The sequence below is a fragment of the Trichechus manatus genome, unplaced genomic scaffold (genome assembly GCF_000243295.1).
Source record: "Trichechus manatus latirostris isolate Lorelei unplaced genomic scaffold, TriManLat1.0 scaffold00038, whole genome shotgun sequence".
NCBI classification, from domain to species: domain Eukaryota; kingdom Metazoa; phylum Chordata; class Mammalia; order Sirenia; family Trichechidae; genus Trichechus; species Trichechus manatus.
This window is the reverse complement of record NW_004443974.1, coordinates 12,258,788-12,276,803: the sequence shown is the minus strand read 5'-3', so window position 1 is coordinate 12,276,803 and position 18,016 is coordinate 12,258,788. Positions and strand designations below refer to the sequence as shown.

The window sequence follows — 18,016 nt, the reverse complement described above, 5'->3', positions numbered from 1 at the left end:
GGCAGGGTCAGGTGGGTGTCTAGCGGAAGCCCCAAGGCCAATGAAATGAAGAAGACCTTCCCTGTGGCAGGGCCCCTGCCAAGAGGGTGACATGGACATCTCATAGGGCCTATAGGGGATAGCATTTCTGGGGGCAGGGTCTGGGATTGGGACAATATTCTGGATGCCACTACAAGATCTGGGTGGGAAGGGCTGGGTGTGTCTGGCAACCAGGTGGAGTATGGAGAAGAGCCAGGTGGGTGGCAGAACGTACCAGGTAAACCACTGCTGACAGGTGAGCTGCTGCTTATGCACCCCCGCTGATGGAGAGCACACGGCTTCCCAGCAGACACAGCTCCACACCAGGCCAGCTCAGACTTAGAGAGAGTGCTTCCCTCAGTTGAGCCCAAATCTTCCTTCTTGGAATGTCCCCCATCGAGCCCTGGTGACCCCGCAAGGCAGCAACGCAAGCCTCGGAGATTATTCTGCCCTGGTGAGCCCTCTTGCGGTTCACCCTCGGTTTGTCTAAGCCCTTCTTAATAATAACACACTGACTGATAACACACGGTATGTGCTAGGTCTGCTGCGTACCAGGAATCCAGTTAAGCATCTGATATGTACTAAGGCTCCTGAGGGCCACCTGGCGGCATCTGGGGTGATTCTCACTTTCTGGAGGAGAAAACTGAGGCTGACCTAGAGAGACATGCCAAGGCCAGAATTTATACCAGATCACTGGGGACTCCAGAGCCAGATGGTCACCTGGCTCCACAGAGAATCTCAGTATTCAGGTGGGGTCTGGCCAGCCCGAGCTGGAGGCCACACCTGGCTGATGTGGCCTTAGGTCCTGACAGTGACTTAGTGGCGTTGGCTCAGGGTAGCTTTGTGGCCAACCTGCCTTCAAAACTGTTAAACTGCCCTGCGTTTGCGTGGTGATAAGAAAGTGCCTGGATTACCATGAGGACTGTGGGCCTCGATAATCCCCATACCACAGATAGTGCCAAATACATGTTCAGTGTTTTCATGGGCATTATAATTTTTTCAAATTTGGTAATAATATGTAAAATGAGATTTCCCTCTGTAAGTTCAGTTTTTCATTCTGATGTTCTGGTCCCTGTACCTCCTCTGGGTGACTGGGATCTCCCCACCCTAATCATTCTACAACTGGGCCAGACTCAGAGAAAGTCATGGTCCCTGCTCCAAGCAAGCACCCAGTTCTGTGGGGGACAGGTTTGTAGACAGCCAGGATCCAAGTGACTGGTGCATCTAGGGGAACACAGGGCAGTGCATGTCAGCTGCTCTGGGATTAGGAAGGACTTCCCAGAGCAAGCAACACCCAGAAGGGCGGTCAGGAGCTCATGAAGAGAAGGGGGCTGTGGGAAAGCCCAGAGGACACAGTTTATGCACAGGCAGAGGGAGTGGGCCTTGGTGGGGAGAAGCACGCGGTTCCTTGTGGCAGGAGCTTGCGGCTCTCCACGGGTAGGGCTGGGGTGATGGGAAAGGCCCCCCGGCGCCATTGTAAGGAGTTTGGCCTTTATCCTGGGAGCAATGGCAGTCGTAGGAGGGCTTTAGGCAGGGGCATGGCGGGGTGCCACATATTTTTTTTTAGTAATTTATTTTGTTGTCCAGAATATACACAGCAGAACATACACTAATTGAACAATTTCTGCATGTACAATCCAGGGACATTGGTTACATTCTTCAAGTTATGCAGTCATTCTTACCCTCCTTTTCTGAATTGTTCCTCCTCCGTTAATGAACTCCTTGCCCCCTAAGTTTCCTATCTAATCTTTCAAGTTGCTGTTGTCAGTTTGATCCCATATACATACTTCCTTAAAAAGCACAGTGCTCAAAGCAGACATTCTTTACTAATTAAGCTGAACTATTTTTTGGCTTAAAGAAGACTTCAGGGAATATTTTTGGTTTAAGGTTTATTGAGTATCTCAGGGCAGTAGTTTCAGGGGTTCATCCAACTTCACTAGCTCCAGAAAATCTGGATTCCATGAGAATTATAAATTTTCTTCTACATTTTCCCCCTTTTGATCAGGATTCTTCTATAGAAGGGTGCCACGTATTTTTTTTTTTTATTGTACTTCAGGTGAAGGCTTACAAAAGAAATAGTTTCTCATGAAACAGTAGTACACATATTGTTTTATGACATTGGTTAACAACCCCATGACATGTCAACCCTCTAACTTCTCAACCTTTTTTTTTTGGTGAAAATACACATAGCCAAAGATACACCATTTCAAAAATTTCTACATGCACAGTTCAGTGACATTGACTACGTTCTTCCAATTGTGCTGCTATTCTCACTTAAGATGAAGGCTTACAGAACAAAATAGTTTCTCATTTAACAGTTACTACACATGTTGCCCTATGACAATGGTTAACAATCTCACAACACATCAACAATATCCTTACTCAACCTTTGGTTCCCTATCACCAGCTTTCCTGTCCCCTTCTGCCTTCTGGCCCTTGTCCCTGGACTGCTGTGCCTCATTAGTCCCATTTGGTTTTATGGGGCTGTCCACTCCCCAGCTGAATGGTGAGCCTCGGAAATGACTTCACCACTGAGCTAAAAGGGTGTCTGGGGGCCATACTCTCGGGGTTTCTCCAGTCTCCTTTAGGCCAGTAAATCTGGTCTTTTTTGTGAGTTAGAATTATGCTCTACATCCTTCTCCAGCTCTGTCCAGAACCCTCTGTTGTGATCCTGGTCAGAGCAGTCAGTGGTGGTAGCTGGGCACCATCTAGCTGTACTGGACTCAGTCCGGTGGAGGCCTTGGTAGCTGTGGACAATTAGTCCTTTGGACTAATCTCTTCCTTGTATCCTGTTCTCTTCATTTTCCCTTGCTCCAGAAGGGATGAGACCAGTGGAGTATCCTAGATGGGTGCCACATATTTGACATCACCATAACTCATGCCATATTCCAAGAATCCTAGAGCTCTTGATCACAGAATCTCCATGTCACCCCTTGCCTTTTCCAGAGATCTCAGTCTAGAGAATAGCCAACTTCTAATTCAAGGAGCCAGATTTCAAGCTTTAGGATTACCAGGGACATTTGTTTAGGAGGAGGTGGAGACAGCTAGGATTCAGGAAATGCAGGATCCAGTCCCCAAATGTCGCCGGGATGCCCACATAACATCTGCTCCTCCCCACTCTCTAAGAGACAAGTTTCTTGGGCCCAGGGACCCGCCTAAGAATCACAGAGTATCCGAATCTGACCCGCAGGCTGGCATGTACTGAATAGCTGCTTGTGGAATCTATGAATGTATGTATGAATGAATGAATGAATGAATGCATGCCCTGCTATGTGACCCTGGGGCGGAGGGTGTTAAGAACATGGGCTCTGGAGCCAAAGAGGCTTCAGTTTGGATTTTGGTTCCACCACTTACCAGCTGCATCACCCTGAGCAGTCACCTCACTGAACCTTGGTTTTCATGTCAGGAAAATGGAGACAATAATGGTACCTACCTCTTGGGGATTGTTGTGAGACTTCAGTGAGATAGTATAGGCAAATAATGAGAGCCCAGAATGGTTGTCGTTCAATATATGGTAACTGTGGTTGTTATTTTTTACCTCTCCTCTCTGGGCTCCATTTCTCACCCCTCAATCCCCTCATTTTGCCGGGCAGATACAGTTTACAATGCATCTTCACATTGGTCGGCTGATTTGATCCTCAGAGGTAATCACTACTAGGCAGATGAGGCAGGGGCCCTGAAGCCATTTTCAGAGAGGTCAACTGAGGCTCAACCCGGGGTGGTGACGACCTGATGAAAGGTTGTGCAAGACAGAGCTGGGCCTCTCCCCAGGGTGCCCCTGACCTCCCTGCCCCAAGGGCTGAGCCTATGATCCCACCTGTCCCTACTGCTGTGACCACTGTTTCCCTGGGAGATACTTTCCTCCCTAGGCAGACCCAAGAGTGGGGTCCACAGCACGACAGCCCCTCTCAACCAGGCCTCACCAGGTGCCTGCACTGTGCCCAGCCTGTGTTGGGTGTTGAGGATGCAGAGAAAAGGCAACCCCGTGGACCCTGCCTTGATCCACTCACGGGCCAGTGCGGAGGCAGATGTGGCATCAGCAGCCCTGGTGTAGAGTGATGGAATCAGAATTTGGGGGTCCAGGGGGCCAAGCACTGAGTATGAAGGGAAGGAGGCATTAAGAAAAAGGCTCCCAGTGTCCAGCTGCACACAGAGGGGTAAAAGGCATTCCAGAGGCAGGGGGCACTGCATGAGCAAAGGCCTGGAGGCAAGAAGCAGGGGCTGGCAGTGGGGGCAGTGTGGGACGGTGGCTGGCTCAGCTCCCAGCCCAAATCTCTCCTGACCTATGGCTGCCTTCTTCAGACCCTGGCAGGAGAGAAGCAGCTTTCCCATCCATCCTTGCGTAACCTCAAATCCTCCAGTTTCCTGTGGGTGGGTGGCAGATGAGCTGAGGCCACTAAGAACTTCGGGCAAGAGAAGTTCAGTATTATGTATGTGTTGGGGAGGTTTGCAGACAGATGAGAGGGGGCCGCCAGGCAGGGGCTCTATCTCGCTGGGTCCCCGAAGGGCAGGCTGGAGCCTGGATTCCGGGAGGGAGCCCAGGGTCACATCCTGACCCGCAGAGACAGGAAACCGGCCGGGTGTCTCAGCGATTCCTGTCAGGCTGACTGCTCTGATCTTCCGCCTCCCAACAAACCCCCGGCGGTCAGGCTGGGGCAGAGCTGGGGCAACCTCTGATTCAGTCCATTCCTGGGGAAACTCAGGGGATCCTGGGGACACCCCACCCACCCCTAAGCGGACAGAGCCCGCCAGGCCCTGGCACTGACTCACTTCTGGCCAGAGGGGCAGGCAAGGCTGCTTAGGCAAGCAGGGAAGTTGTGAGGGGCCCTAGCTCCCGGAGACCTACTTAGGAGGTTGTGAGGGGCTATGGAAAGCAGTGTAGCCCTCAGACCTGGGCAAGGGGGCTCTTGCTCCCAGCCCCACAATTATGGCCTCTCTCTGGCCCTCTTCTAGTTGTATCCCTTCCCCTGGGTGAAGAATCTGTGGGACCAGTGGGATGTACCCACCTGAGGCCTACACCACTCCCATTCTAGACCATGTTCTGGGTACCAAAACCAAAAACCCTGTTGTTGTGGAGTGGATTCTGACTCATGGTGACCCCACGTGTTACAGAGTAGAACTGCTCCATAGGGTTTTCTTGGCTGCAATCTTTACAGAAGCAGATCACCAGGCCTTTCTTCCATGGTGCCACTGGGTAGGTTTAAAACGCCAACCTAGGTGAGTTGGTTAGTAGTTGAGCATAAACCATTTGCACAACAAAGAGACCTCTCTGGGAACCAAGACCCCAGAATTCCTTACCCAAATGGCACTGAGCCTCTCTCTAGGGCTGCATGGGACTCTTTCTGTCCCATCCTTTAGAGGGGGCTGCACTGCTGGTGGGAGCACCCCCAGGCCTAGATGATCAAGGGCTATTTAGGGGTGAGTATGGCAGAGCTGGAGCCCTGGCTGCACAGAAGTTAAGAGCTCGGCTGATAACCAAAAGGTTAGCGGTTCGAATCCACCAGCTGCTCCTTGGGAACACTGTGAGGCATTTCTACCGTGTCCTATAGGGTTGCTGTGAGTCAGAATAGACTTGACAGCAACGGTTTCTTTTTTTTTTTTTTAAATGGCAGAGCCTGGGTACGTGGGCTGGCTGTACACACGCATACATGTGAGGGCTCTTGCTGTGCAGTCAGAATCAGGGTGGAAGAGAAGGGGGCAGGTTGGGGACCAGAGTCTGCCATTTGTATTCTTGCCCCAGGACTTAGGGGCACAGATTGATGGTTCAGCGGGTTGGGCAGGGATCACACCTCTCTCATTCACTGCGGTATCCTCAGTGTCCAGCTCAGCGTCAGCCCAGGAATCAATATTTGTTGGAAGGATGAGTGGATGGATGGATAATGGAAGAAGGAAGGAAAGAAGAAAGGGAGGGAGGGAGGGAGGAGGACATGTACATGCATATCAGCATTTGCTGATTGGCCATCCCGGAGGGGTTCGTGGTGTGACTTGCTGTTCATCTCTGTTGTTTGAGGGTGTTAGTCTTGTTCTTTACCAAGCTCCCAGAGGACAGAGTTGTGCCTTCTCTTGACCTCTTTAGGGGCACAGAAGCCCCAAGTTGGACCCAGTGCTGGCCTCTCAGATGGGCAGATGAGTTCAGGAGTGGGGTGAGCATGGGCTGAACACCAGTGGGACTGTAGGGACCAGAGACCCTCAGGTGGGGGAAGCAGCTTGTCTTTCCTGGGGGTTCTGGGGCCTCAGCCTGTGGCCAACTGACTGGAAACCAGAACTCTCAGATGCCAAACAGTGGGACCCCTAGGAAGCAGGATGGGGCAGAGAGACCACACAATTCTGGAACATCACTGAGCCTAACTCCTCCCTGCACAGAATGAGGCCCAGAGAAGGCATGCCACAGTGAGGCACATCCTGGGTCCCTGTTCAAATCCCAGCTAGCTGCTGCCCAATGCTAACACCACCTCCCCACCACCCAAGCCATGGCACTTCTCTGAATGAGGGGCAAGGAGGAAGTCAGAGGGAATGAAAGCCAAGTTACCACCACATATTTAGCTGGGCACTAGACAACCTACTTTGTGGGCAGAATTTCACCGAATCTTCACAACTCTGTGAAGTGAGTGTATTGCTCAGCCCATTTTTCAGATCAGGAGACTGAGGCCCAGAGAGGGGAGGTGACTGCCCAGAGTCACAGGACTCACATCAGCCTGGCTTTGACTCCCTTCCCCTGCCACCCTGCCTGTATGTAGCGTCTGAGTCTGCTGGGGTGGACAGAGGGACGGCTGGCTCCAATCTGCTGGCTCCGGTCTGGCCCTGGGAGGGTGGGGGCTGCCGGCAGCCCCGAGGCTCCACTTCTAGAAGAATTGCTGGAAGCGACTTTCTATAAGTGGCTACTAGTACTCAGGGCCTCCTCACCGAAATCCCCCATTCCCGCCACCAACTGCTTAGCCAACAATGGCATTTGTGGAACACTGGCACAAAAATAGAAACTCGGGCTCCCGCCCACCCACTCAGGGAGGGGACCAGGGCAGGCCCAGGCTGGCCAGACTGAGGGCAAGGGGCTGGCTGGCCTGCCCGCCTCTGCTAGGCTCCTAGAATTCCCAGGATCCCATTCGGAAGACTGGGAGCTTGGGGATTGGGGGCAAGGCAGGTCCTTTTGCCTTCAGGCCCCAGGCCTAGCAGGAAGAAGGAAGTACACGTGCCTGTGAGTGACCGTGTTGGTGAGTCAGGGCCATGGGGATAGAAATGTTTGCTGTGGAAACCCTGAGTGTTGTTTTTCTGGTAACTGGCCGGCCTTCTGCTAGCCCCCAGAGCTCAGACAGCAGAGTTTTCCAGCCTCCCTGAGTTTTCAAGCTGCTCACTTGCTGTGTGACCCTGGCCAGTAACTGCCTCTCCCTGGACTTCAGCCCTCCACCTCTACCCTAACTCCCAACTCCCAACTCTGCAGGAGAGACTTAGTGACAGCTGGGTGGTGGGTTTGGATGTGAGCCCTGAGGGAAGAACTGGGAGCTGGGGGTTGTGACAAATGTCCCAAAGTTCTAACCTCCTAATTCCTCCACCCCAGTGTGACTAGGCACTGACCTCTGCTCCCCACTTTTTAACCTCCTTTGCTAGAGCCCCACCTGGCATTGGTTCCAGATCCCGTCTTACCCCCATTTCACAGATGAGGAAACTGAGGTGCAGCGGGACGGGACTCTTGCAGGGCAGCAGTAGGACTAGAACAGTTGCAGAGTTCATCCCTCCTGACTCAGCCAGTGGTCCCAGCTGCTCTCTCCAGCTCCTACAGTCCTCTTGGCACATGGGTCTCCACCAAGGGACAAAGGATGGATCTTCTTGTCCACTACAGCCTAGAGTATCTCCTGGTTACCATCTGCCAGCCCATGGGGCCTGTCTGTTTGCTGTGCATGAACCTCTCAGTTCACTCCAGCCCCATCTGGGGACAAACAGATGGAGTTTGACAGAGATAAACTGTGAGGTCAAACTTGGGTCTGGGAGCGAGGGAGGTGGGTTGAGAGGGCAGACTTGGTCCAGGCAAGCTGCCCAGAGGCCCAGGGGCTCTGGGCTTAACTCTGGCACCAGGCTGATATGCAGTGGGGTCCTGACTTTGCCACACACCTGTTGTTCCCTTGGCAGGTTCCCTCCCTGAGCCTCAATTTCTGCATCTGTAAAATGGGAGAATAACTGTCTCTGCTTTAGTGAGATAATCCATGCAACATGCTCAGCACAGGTCCAAACATGGATTAAGTGGACCCATGTGAAATTACTGATACTTGTTTTTTTTTTTTAGCAGCTTTATTGAGGTAGAATTCACCTATTTAAAGTATACAGCTGAGTGGTTTGTAGTAGATGCAGAGAGTTGTGAAACCATATCGGATTGTTTTTGACTTGAGAAAATAACCCTTTCATATGGTTCAAGCTAATAAAAACCAAAAACCCATTGCTGTCGAGTCCAACTCATAGCGACCCTATAGGACAGAGTAGAACTGCCCCATGAGATTTCCAAAGAACACCTGGTGGATTCGAACTGCTGACCTTTTGATTAGCAGCCAGACTCTTAACCACTACACAACCAGGGTTTCCTCAAGCTCATAATACATAGAAAATAAGGGTAAGGAGTCTGGGCAGGTCCATTCTTAAAGATCCTGGCCCATTGGCTGTAGCTGGGCCTTTCCTGACAACATCGAACTGGGTCTTGATTTGCTCCAGTTAATCCCAAGTAGTGACCACAATCCTGGAACAAAATGTCAGTTCCGCTATTTAGACATTTATTTCATATTTTACCAAAATATAGGTATTAAATCCAAGATTTAATTTTTTTAGTGTTCAGAATACATAAAAGGAGCCCTGGTGGCACAATGGTTAAGCACTCAGCTACTAACTGAAAGGTTGGTAATTCGAACTCACCCAGTGTCTCAGTGGGAGAAAGACCTGGTGGTCTGTGCCTATAAAGATTACAGCCTAGAAAACCCTCTGGGCAGTTCTACTCTGTCCCATGGGGTGACTAAGATTCAAAATTGACTTGACGGCGCCTAACAACAGAATGCATAATATTTTTAAAAATTGATGAAATGAGATATTTCAAAAACCATAATTTACAAACATATCATAAAACATTAATAAAAAGGTGAACTTATACAAACATAAATTTTAAACATATCGTTCTACTCTAAATTACCATTAAAATTAATTAAAATAATTCAAGCTAAGTAGCTCACTAAAATGAAAAAAAATTGTGAAACATTGAGAAATGAAATAATGTTGTTTGCTCTTTTTCTTTTTTTTTTTTTTTAAGAGAACAAACTTAAAAACAAAGGATGATTATGGTATTATTACTGAGTCATGGAAGTATTTCTGGGCAGATTTTTCCAGCGGCTGGAAGGCAATCTCTGGCTCTGTAACATCTCGGTTGGGGAAATAGAAAGCAGACTAGAAAAGAAATCCAAAAATTTTCCACTGGTGTCTTCATCCTTAAATATCCCTCTCCTTTTTGGTAACTTTGAAGGAGATTTTTTGGGTCAACTTTTTGTTTCTTTGTAAGAACTGCAAGCTTTTGTTTGAGAGCAGCTGGAATTTGTGTTTCAGTCAAGTATGTCCTCGTGAGCCCTTAGCTGGGGCCTGAAGGCATTTACCTGTCTTAGTCTCAGTGCTCACCTGTTCACATTGACTAGTTCAGAAAGTCTTTGAGTAAACTGTTTGATCTATATTTTTTCTTCCATCATTTTCTAATTTTACTAGCATGGTGATGTTACTCTAACAGAAAGCGTTGGAATGCATTCTTCCTTTTGCTATTCTTAGTTTTATTATGTTTTAGGTGAAAGTTTACAGCGCAAATTAGTTTTCAGCACCCTCCCTCTTTCCCACTTACCTTGGGTTCTCCATGTCCATTTATCCAGTTTACCTATCCCTTCCTGTCTTCTCATCTTTAGTTTTGGGCAAGTGTTGACCGTTTGATCTTATATACTTGACTGAACTAAGAAGCATGTTCCTCACATGTGTTACTGTCTGTTTTATAGAGCTGTCTAATCTTTGGCTGGAAGGTGGACTTCAGGAGTGCTTTCAGTTCTGAGGTAGTAGGGTGTCCAGGGGCCATAGTCATGGGGGTTCCTCCAGTCTCTGTCAGACCAGTAATTCTGGTCTTTTTTTGTGAATTTGAGTTTTGTTCTACATTTTTCTCCCACTCTGTCTGGGACCCTCTATTGTGATCCTTGTCAGAGCAGTCGGGTGGTGGTAGCTGGGCACCATCTAGTTCTTCTGGTCTCAAGTTGGTGGAGGCTGTGGTTCATGAGGTCCATTAGTCCTTTGGACTAATATTTTCCTTGTGTCTTTGGTTTTCTTCAATCTCCTTTGTTCTGGAGGGGACGGGGCCAATAGATGTATCTTAGATAGCTGCTTGCAAACTTTTAAGACCCCAGATGCTACTCACCAATGTAGGATGCAGAATATTTTCTTTATGAATATGTTATACCAGCTGACCTAGATGACCCCCCAAGACTATGGTCCCCAGCCCCCAGCCCCAGCAGGTTGGTCCCTCAGAGTGTTTGGATGTATCTAGGAAGCTTCTGTGACTTTGCCTTGGCCAAGTTGTGCTGCCTTCCTCTATATTGTGTGTTGTCTTTCCCTTCACCAAAGTCAACTTGCCTACAATTTAGTTAGTGATTTCCCCTCCTCACCCCTCCCCTCCCTGGTAACCATCAAAGGTTGTTTTTTTCTGTGTGTAAACATTTCCTTGGGTTTTTATAATAGCGATCTCATACAATATTTGTCCTTTTGTGATTGACTCATTTCACTCAGCATAATGCCTTCCAGATTCGTCATTTCTCAGATACATCATTGTTCTTTATTGTTGTGTGGTATTCCATTGTGTGTATGTACCATAATTTGTTTATTCATTCATCTGTTGATGGGCATTGTCATGGTTTGAATTATGTCCCCCAAAAATGTGTGTATCAATTTGGCTAGGCCATGATTCCTGGTACTGTTGATTTTCCTGTATGTTGTAAACCTGCCTCTATGATGTTAATGAGGGAGGATGGGTGGCAGTTGTGTTAGTAAGGCAGGACCTGATCTACAAGACTGGATTGTGTCCTGAGGCAATCTCTTGAGGTATAAAAGACAGAAGTGGGCAGTGAGACAGGGGGACCTCATACCATCAAGAAAGCAGTGCTGGGAGCAGAGTGCAACCTTTGGACCCGGGTCCCTGTGCAGAGAAGCTCCTAGTCTGGGGGAACACTGATGAGAAGGCCGAGAGAGAGAGAAAGCCTTCCCCTGGAGCTGACACCCTTAATTTGGACTTTTAGCCTACTTTGATTATGAGGAAATAAACTTCTCTTCATTGAAACCATCCACTTGTGGTATTTCTGTTCTAGCAGCACTAGATAACTAAGACAGGCATCTAGGTTGTTTCCACCTTTTTGCTATTGTGAATAATGCTGCAATGAACGTGGGTGTGCATATGACTATTTGTGTGATGGCTCTATTTCTGTAGGATATATTCCTAGGAGCGGGATTGCTGGATCATATGGTATTTGTATTTCTAGGTCTTTAAGGAGGCACCATATCATTTTCCATAGTGGTTGTACCATTTTACCTTCCCACCAGCAGTACGTAAGAGTTCCAATCGTCCTGAAACGTCTCCAATATTTGTTATTTTCTGTTTTTTTTATTGGTGCCAGTAATGTTGGGGTGAGATAGTATCTCATTGTAGCTTTGATTTACATTTCTCTAATAGCTCATGATCACTCGTCTGTTAGCTGCCAGAATGTGCTCTTTGGTGAAGTGTCTGTTCATATCCTTTGCCCATTTTTTAATTGGATTGTTTGTCTTTTTGCTGTTGAGGCATTGATCTTCCTTTTTCTTTTGTGTGGCATATATTTATAACAGTATAACCCGTTGCTGTCCAGTCGATTCCGACTCATAGAGACCCTAGAGGACAGAGTAGAACTGCCCCAGAGGGTTTCCAAGGAGCTGCTGGTGGATTCAAACCACCAACCATTTGGTTAACAGTGGAGCTCTTAACCACTGTGCCACCAGGGCCCCTATAACAGTATAGGGAATATATATGTAAGGTTTGGTAAAACTTACTTATAAAATAATCTGGGAATGTTGTTTCGTTTAGTTTATATACTTGCATTTTTTTTTCTATATTCTTTCATCATGGTTCGTATGTTCAAATAGTCTCCCTCATCTTGCTCCAATTTTGTAATGCTTAATTATTAAATCTTTATATTTTCCTATATATATTTTTAAAAAGAAGGTCTTTATAATAGAGCTGTTGCTGTTGTTGTGTGTTGTTCAGTCGATTCCGACTCATAGCGACCTTGTAAGACAGAGTAGAACTGCCCCGCAGGATTTCCGATCCTGTAATCTTTACAAGAGCAGATCGCCAGGTCTTTTCTCTTGCAGAGTGGCTGGTGGGTTGGAACCACTGACCTTTCGGTTAGCAGACGAGAGCTTAACCATTGTGCCACCAGGGCTCCTTTTGAGTAGATCAGGGTATCGTTTTTTCAACAGAAGCTTTGTCTTGTGGACTGTGGTGTTCTTTCTCCTTTTGGGAATAAGGAGGTATAGAAAAATGTGGCAGGACAGGATAGTTGTTAAGAGCAGAGCCCCATCTGGGTTCAAATCCCAGATCCACACTTACTTGCTGTGTGATCATGGGCAAATTATTTCTCCTCTCTATGCCTTGGTTTCCTCATCTGTAAGTGAGAGCAATAATAGTACCTACCCCATGGGGTTGCTGTGAGGATTAAATGGGCTCATGTGTAAGGCACTTAGAACTGTCCCTGGCACAGTAACTACTATATAATAAGCATTAGGTATTATGATGATGATGCTGAAGGATCCCTGGTGGTGCACTCATTAAGCACTCGGCTGCTAACTGAAAGGCTGGCAGTTCAAACTCGCCAGCTGCTCCGCAGGGGAAATATGTGGCCGTTTGCTTCCATAAAGATTAAAAAAAAAAAAAAAAGCCCAACAGTTTCCAACAAGTCGATTCCGACTCATAGAGACCCTATAGGACAGAGTAGAACTGCCCCATAGGGTTTCCAAGGAGCGGCTGGTGGATTTGAACAGTCGACCTTTTGGTTAGCAGCCGAGCTCTTAATCACTGTGCCACCACAGCCTTGGAAACCCTATATGGCAGTTCTATAGGGTTGCTGTGAGTTGGAATCAACTCCACAGCAATGGGTTTGGTTTTTATGATGATGATGATGAAGAAGAAAGTACTCTAAACATATCCACCATTGTATTAGTCTCCTAGGGCTGCCATAATAAAATTTCACAAACTGGGAGGCTTTTAAGAACAGGAATTTATTGTCTCAAAGTTCTGGAGGCTAAATGCCCAAATTAACACGTGGCTGGGCCATGTTGTCTCCGAGGCTCTAGGGGACGATCCCTTCTTGTCTCACCCAGCTTCTGGGAGCCCCAGGTGTAGCTTGGCTTAAAGCTACAGCATAACTCCAACTCTGCCTCCATGGTCACATAGCCATCTTCCCTCTGTCTCTGTGTCTCTTCTCCTCTTTCATAATGATTGGATTAGGACCCACCCTACTCCAGTATGACCTCATGTTGACTGATAACATCTTTAAAGATCCTATTTCCAAACAAGATCACATGTACCAGGGGTTAGGACTTCAATATATCTTTTTGAGGGATACAATTCAATCCATAACAACCATTGATCAATTAAAATTTGTAATGCAGTGGGTACATCTATCTCAAGACATGATTTCAACTTCACATTCTTATAAAACATCAAAATAATTGTATTGTGCCAAAAAATACGGGCATTTTAGTGCGTTAAAATAGTAAGGCAAACAGGAATACTGAAAATTGGCAGAGTAATTATGAATGCCTTGTGTGGCTGGAAGAATTGGCACCCAGGGATAGCCTGAAAAGGGGTGAAAGGTGATGGGGGAGAGGTTGTTGACTCAACAGTGCTGCACAGGGACATGGAAAAGGCACAGGGCAGTCTCTAAGTCACGCAGCTGCTCACAGACCCAATAAGTATACAGCCAATGCCCAGCAGAAATAATAAACCTTGACTGACCATTGCATGAAGTTCAGGCTTATCCCACTTTCTATCTCTTTGGATTTGCTGAGACAAATCTCATTCATTCATTCAGCAAATATTTTCTGTGCTGGGGACTGCGGAGGGGGGCGGACGAGCTGGGTAGGGAGAGTGCCTGTGGGCTGCAATGGGAACCAGTAGAGAACGAGTCATAACAATGGATCTGAGTGGCATAGCCTATGTGACCGTTTCTGTGTTTGTCTCTCCTCTGCCCCGAACCCAGGCGCCGTCAGAGCTGGAGCTGACTCTCGAGGCATCCAAGGAAACTGGCATCTGGCCTCGAGAGGTGCTTTTGGTCCTCTGTGTAAACAAGAATGTCTTCCTGCAGCTGCAGGCCCCAGGAATCCCCCTCCACCTGGCCTACGTGAGTGTGTTACCTCCAACCCCAGGCTGAGGTGCGGGCTGTGAGAGGTCCCTGCTGTCCATCTCTGTGGGTCAGGGTCTTCCACCCCAGGGTCTCTGCTTACCCTTTTCACTCTAACATTACTCACCAGGGCCCTGCAGAAAGAACTGAAAGGGCAGCAGGACCTGGGGTAGAGTCTAGACTGGAAAGTGGGGATCAGGTCATGTGCAATTCTGGCCAACTCCCATCCTCTCTCGAAGCCTCAGTTTGCCCTTCTGTCTAGCGGGAGAAGTGGACTCGATGACATTCCAGAAAATAATCTTATCATTGTCTTGGAAAAAGCTGCAAGACACATATTTGAAAATATTTAAGTACAGAGGAAATGGGCCAGGAAGAAACTTAGCAAGGTGTTAACAATACTTATAGCCGGCAAGTGAGACTAGGAAAAATTTCTATTTTGTTCTTTACACTGATTTTGTAAGACTTGCTCTAATGAACATAGCCTACATCGGAGAAAAATTATTTTTAAAAAACACAGGTTTAAAAAGTGTTGGGCATGTCCACCAGAGAGGAGGTCGGCTGTCTGGGACTGCAGAGGGTCAGGGCTGAAGGAGGCAAGTGGACTGTTCTGCCTCCTCCACATGGAAAGGTCTGGAAGTTGCTCTTCTGTTGGGTCCCCCAAGTGGCCCCCAGATGTGAGCCGCTGTTGTTTACAGCAAGAGAAAGCAGAGGGCCAGAGAGGAGGGGGGGGGCGCAAAGACACGGGAGAGAGACACAGAAAGAAAGATGGAAAATGAAAGGGGGAGAGGAACAGACACACACACGCAGAGAGTGCAACTCAGATAGATCCCTAGAGATAGGAGTGGGAGAGAGGAACGGGACACGCAGACAGACCCAGGCCAGGGAGGGTAGGGACACAAGCCGAGTGAAAGATTAAGAGAAAGGGAAGGGGGAAGAATCCAGACTGACGGCAGAGACAGCACAAAGACAGACTGACGGACATGGCCGAGTCAGCACGGAAGGCCCCCTGGAGGGAGGACACCGGCTAAAGCCAAACAGGAGGGCCAAGGGCCAAGAGGGACTGACCCCATGCGGCTCATCCCTAAGGCGCCCAGAAGCGGAAATCAAGGTCTCGGGAAGGACAGGGCTTTGGCATGGCTCCTCCTCTCTGTCGCTCTCTCTTTCTTTCTCAATCTTCCTTCTTTCCCATCCCCCTTCCCAGGCCCTCGGAGGCTGAAGCTGGGAATCAGAGTCCGGCGGGGTGCTGGATAACGCAGGGCACATGAAGCCCGCCGGCCGGGGCGACAGGTAGCAGCAGCCTCGGGCTCCGGCCTCCGCTGCGCCTTCCTCCTGGAGCAAGCATACCGGGGGACCCGGTGGGGGGCGGCGGGGCCGCGCATGGCGGGCCGAGCAGCTCCCTGAGCCGGCTCCCCGGAGCCGGTCGTGCCGGGCTGGAAGGGCAAAGATGGAGGTGGGCCCTGGCCTTCTGCGGCCACAGTCCGGCTTGGGGCACGGTCGCCACGCACGAGGCCCTTGCTCTGCGCCAGGCCCAGCACCAGGTGACTGACAAACGTCATGCACGTAAATCCCTGTTATAGCCCGATTTTACAGACGATGACCTTGAGACAGAGAGTGATGAAGGGCCCCTCTCAGGGTCTCGCCTAGGCCGCAGCTCTGAATCACTGCCCAGCCTTTCCCACCATGGGTGCTAGGCTTCTCTCCCACCTCCCCCAGGTGCTCGTCATTTTGTACCTTTGTTAAATTCCTGCGGAAAGAGCTGGGTGTTCCCTTCTAGGTGTACCGTTCTACGGTGTCTTGCATACTGTCACTGTCAGGCAGTCCTTAATACCTAGTCTGAGGCCCTTATGCTGTTGCTGCTTCAGCTGAATGTCCCTGACTTTGGAGGTGGAACACAAAGGAAAGAGATCCTGAGTCTGTGGCCTCAACAGCTTCCTCTGAATCCTCCAGCCTCTCCCAATCACCTCCTCCAGGAAGCCCTCCCTGTTTCCTTCCCCAGCCTGCCAGGGTTTCACCTGACAAATGGACAGTAGGGGGCAGTGGGATGCTGATGCTTCCCAAATTCCCCATCCTTGCCCATCCAGGAAGACCTGTCTTGCTCCTTTGTTTCTTATTAAATAATATCTTCTGTCTTCTATTGTTTCAAAGGACTTGATGCGTGTCTTGTCATTTATCCCTGTCATTCATTCATCCATCCATTTCTTCTTCCCTTTCCTTCCTCCCTTCCTTCCCATGTGCTGAGAGCCCCTCAGTGCTAGGCCCAGAGCCCAGCACAAACTCAGACAAATATTTCTCAGTGCCTACTATATGTCAGGAGCCCTGGAGGCTCAGTGGTTAAGAGCTTGGCTGCTAACCAAAAGGTTGGCAGTTCAAATCCACCGGCTGCTCCTTGGAAACCCTATGGGGCAGTTCTACTCTGTCATACAACGGCAACGGGTTTTTTACTATGTGCCAAGCACTGTGCAGTGATGTGCAAAGCAGATGTTGTCCCTCACAGACCCTCAGAGTGTAAGGGGAGACAGCCATTAGCCATGTGATATTTTTAAATGTGGATTGAATGAGTATGACTATGGAGGGTGGGCGGGTGATGTTTGGACAGATGGATGTGTGTCCATCCACACCCCTAGAAGGTGTCGAAGGGACGTGGGTTAGCCTTTGCCCTGGGGAGGGGCACTGTCTGGGGGCTCTGAGCTGACTGCAAGTCTACCAGCCTCAACAACCTCAGGCCTGGCCTCCTCTTCTCACCCATGCGGGCTGCCTTCCCAGATCACCTCCTAACCTCCCACCTGGGACAGGAGAGACTCAGGCCTGGGAACAGCACCTGAGCCCCCATGTGTCTCCCCAGAACCACAGCCTGGTCACCTTCAAAGAGTCCCTGGGAGTCAACACGACACAGCTTCCACTCTTCACAGTCGAGAATCAGCTCTACAACTGGGCAGCTACAAAGGGCTCTATCGCCTCTATTGCCAAGCTGAACGACCCCGGCAGCATCCTCCTCCGTCTGGGCCAAGGTCAGCTTCCCAGCAGCCTCTCTGGGTTCTGGAGGAATCTGAGATCCTCTGGTGATTCCTCAGATGCAGACAATAAGGCTCCAAGAGGGAACACGATTTGCCCCAGGTCACACAGCAAGCCAGTGCTCTATTGAGGCAGTAATTATTCCTTCACCACGTATTAGATTGAACCATGTGAAACTGCTGCTATTTGACAATTTTTTGACCTACAAAAGCAGAACTTTTGTGTTATTTATGGAGCACCTAATATGCACTAGGCACTTGGGGACACTTCGGGGACAGACTCAGGCCCTGCCACCCTGAAGTTGACAGTATGGTGTGGGAGATGACAATTAACATGTACACAGATAAATAAATTCTATAATTTCAGGTCATGGTAAAAGCTGTAAGAAAGATAAAAATGGGGTGATGTGCTCGCGGTTGTGGGGCTGCAGCCCTAATATGTGCCGTGTGCTTTTATCCCTTACATTAACCCTATGTTGACAGATGAGGACACAGGCTCGGGGATTTGCTCAGGGTCAAACTTCCCTGGAGGAGTGTTTGAACCTAAGTCCTTCGATGCCTGCCCCC

At 48.9% G+C, this 18,016-nt stretch overlaps 1 protein-coding gene across 1 annotated transcript in view; it reads left to right on the top strand.

Annotated features, from left to right (window-relative positions):
• ENG (endoglin) overlaps window positions 1-18,016 on the top strand; it is a 38,316-nt gene that overhangs the window by 9,774 nt on the left and 10,526 nt on the right. Inside the window, 3 exon segments of the mRNA XM_023730764.1 lie at window positions 1,047-1,056; window positions 14,298-14,438; window positions 17,281-17,446. Of these exon segments, the coding sequence (XP_023586532.1) occupies window positions 1,047-1,056; window positions 14,298-14,438; window positions 17,281-17,446 (317 nt within the window).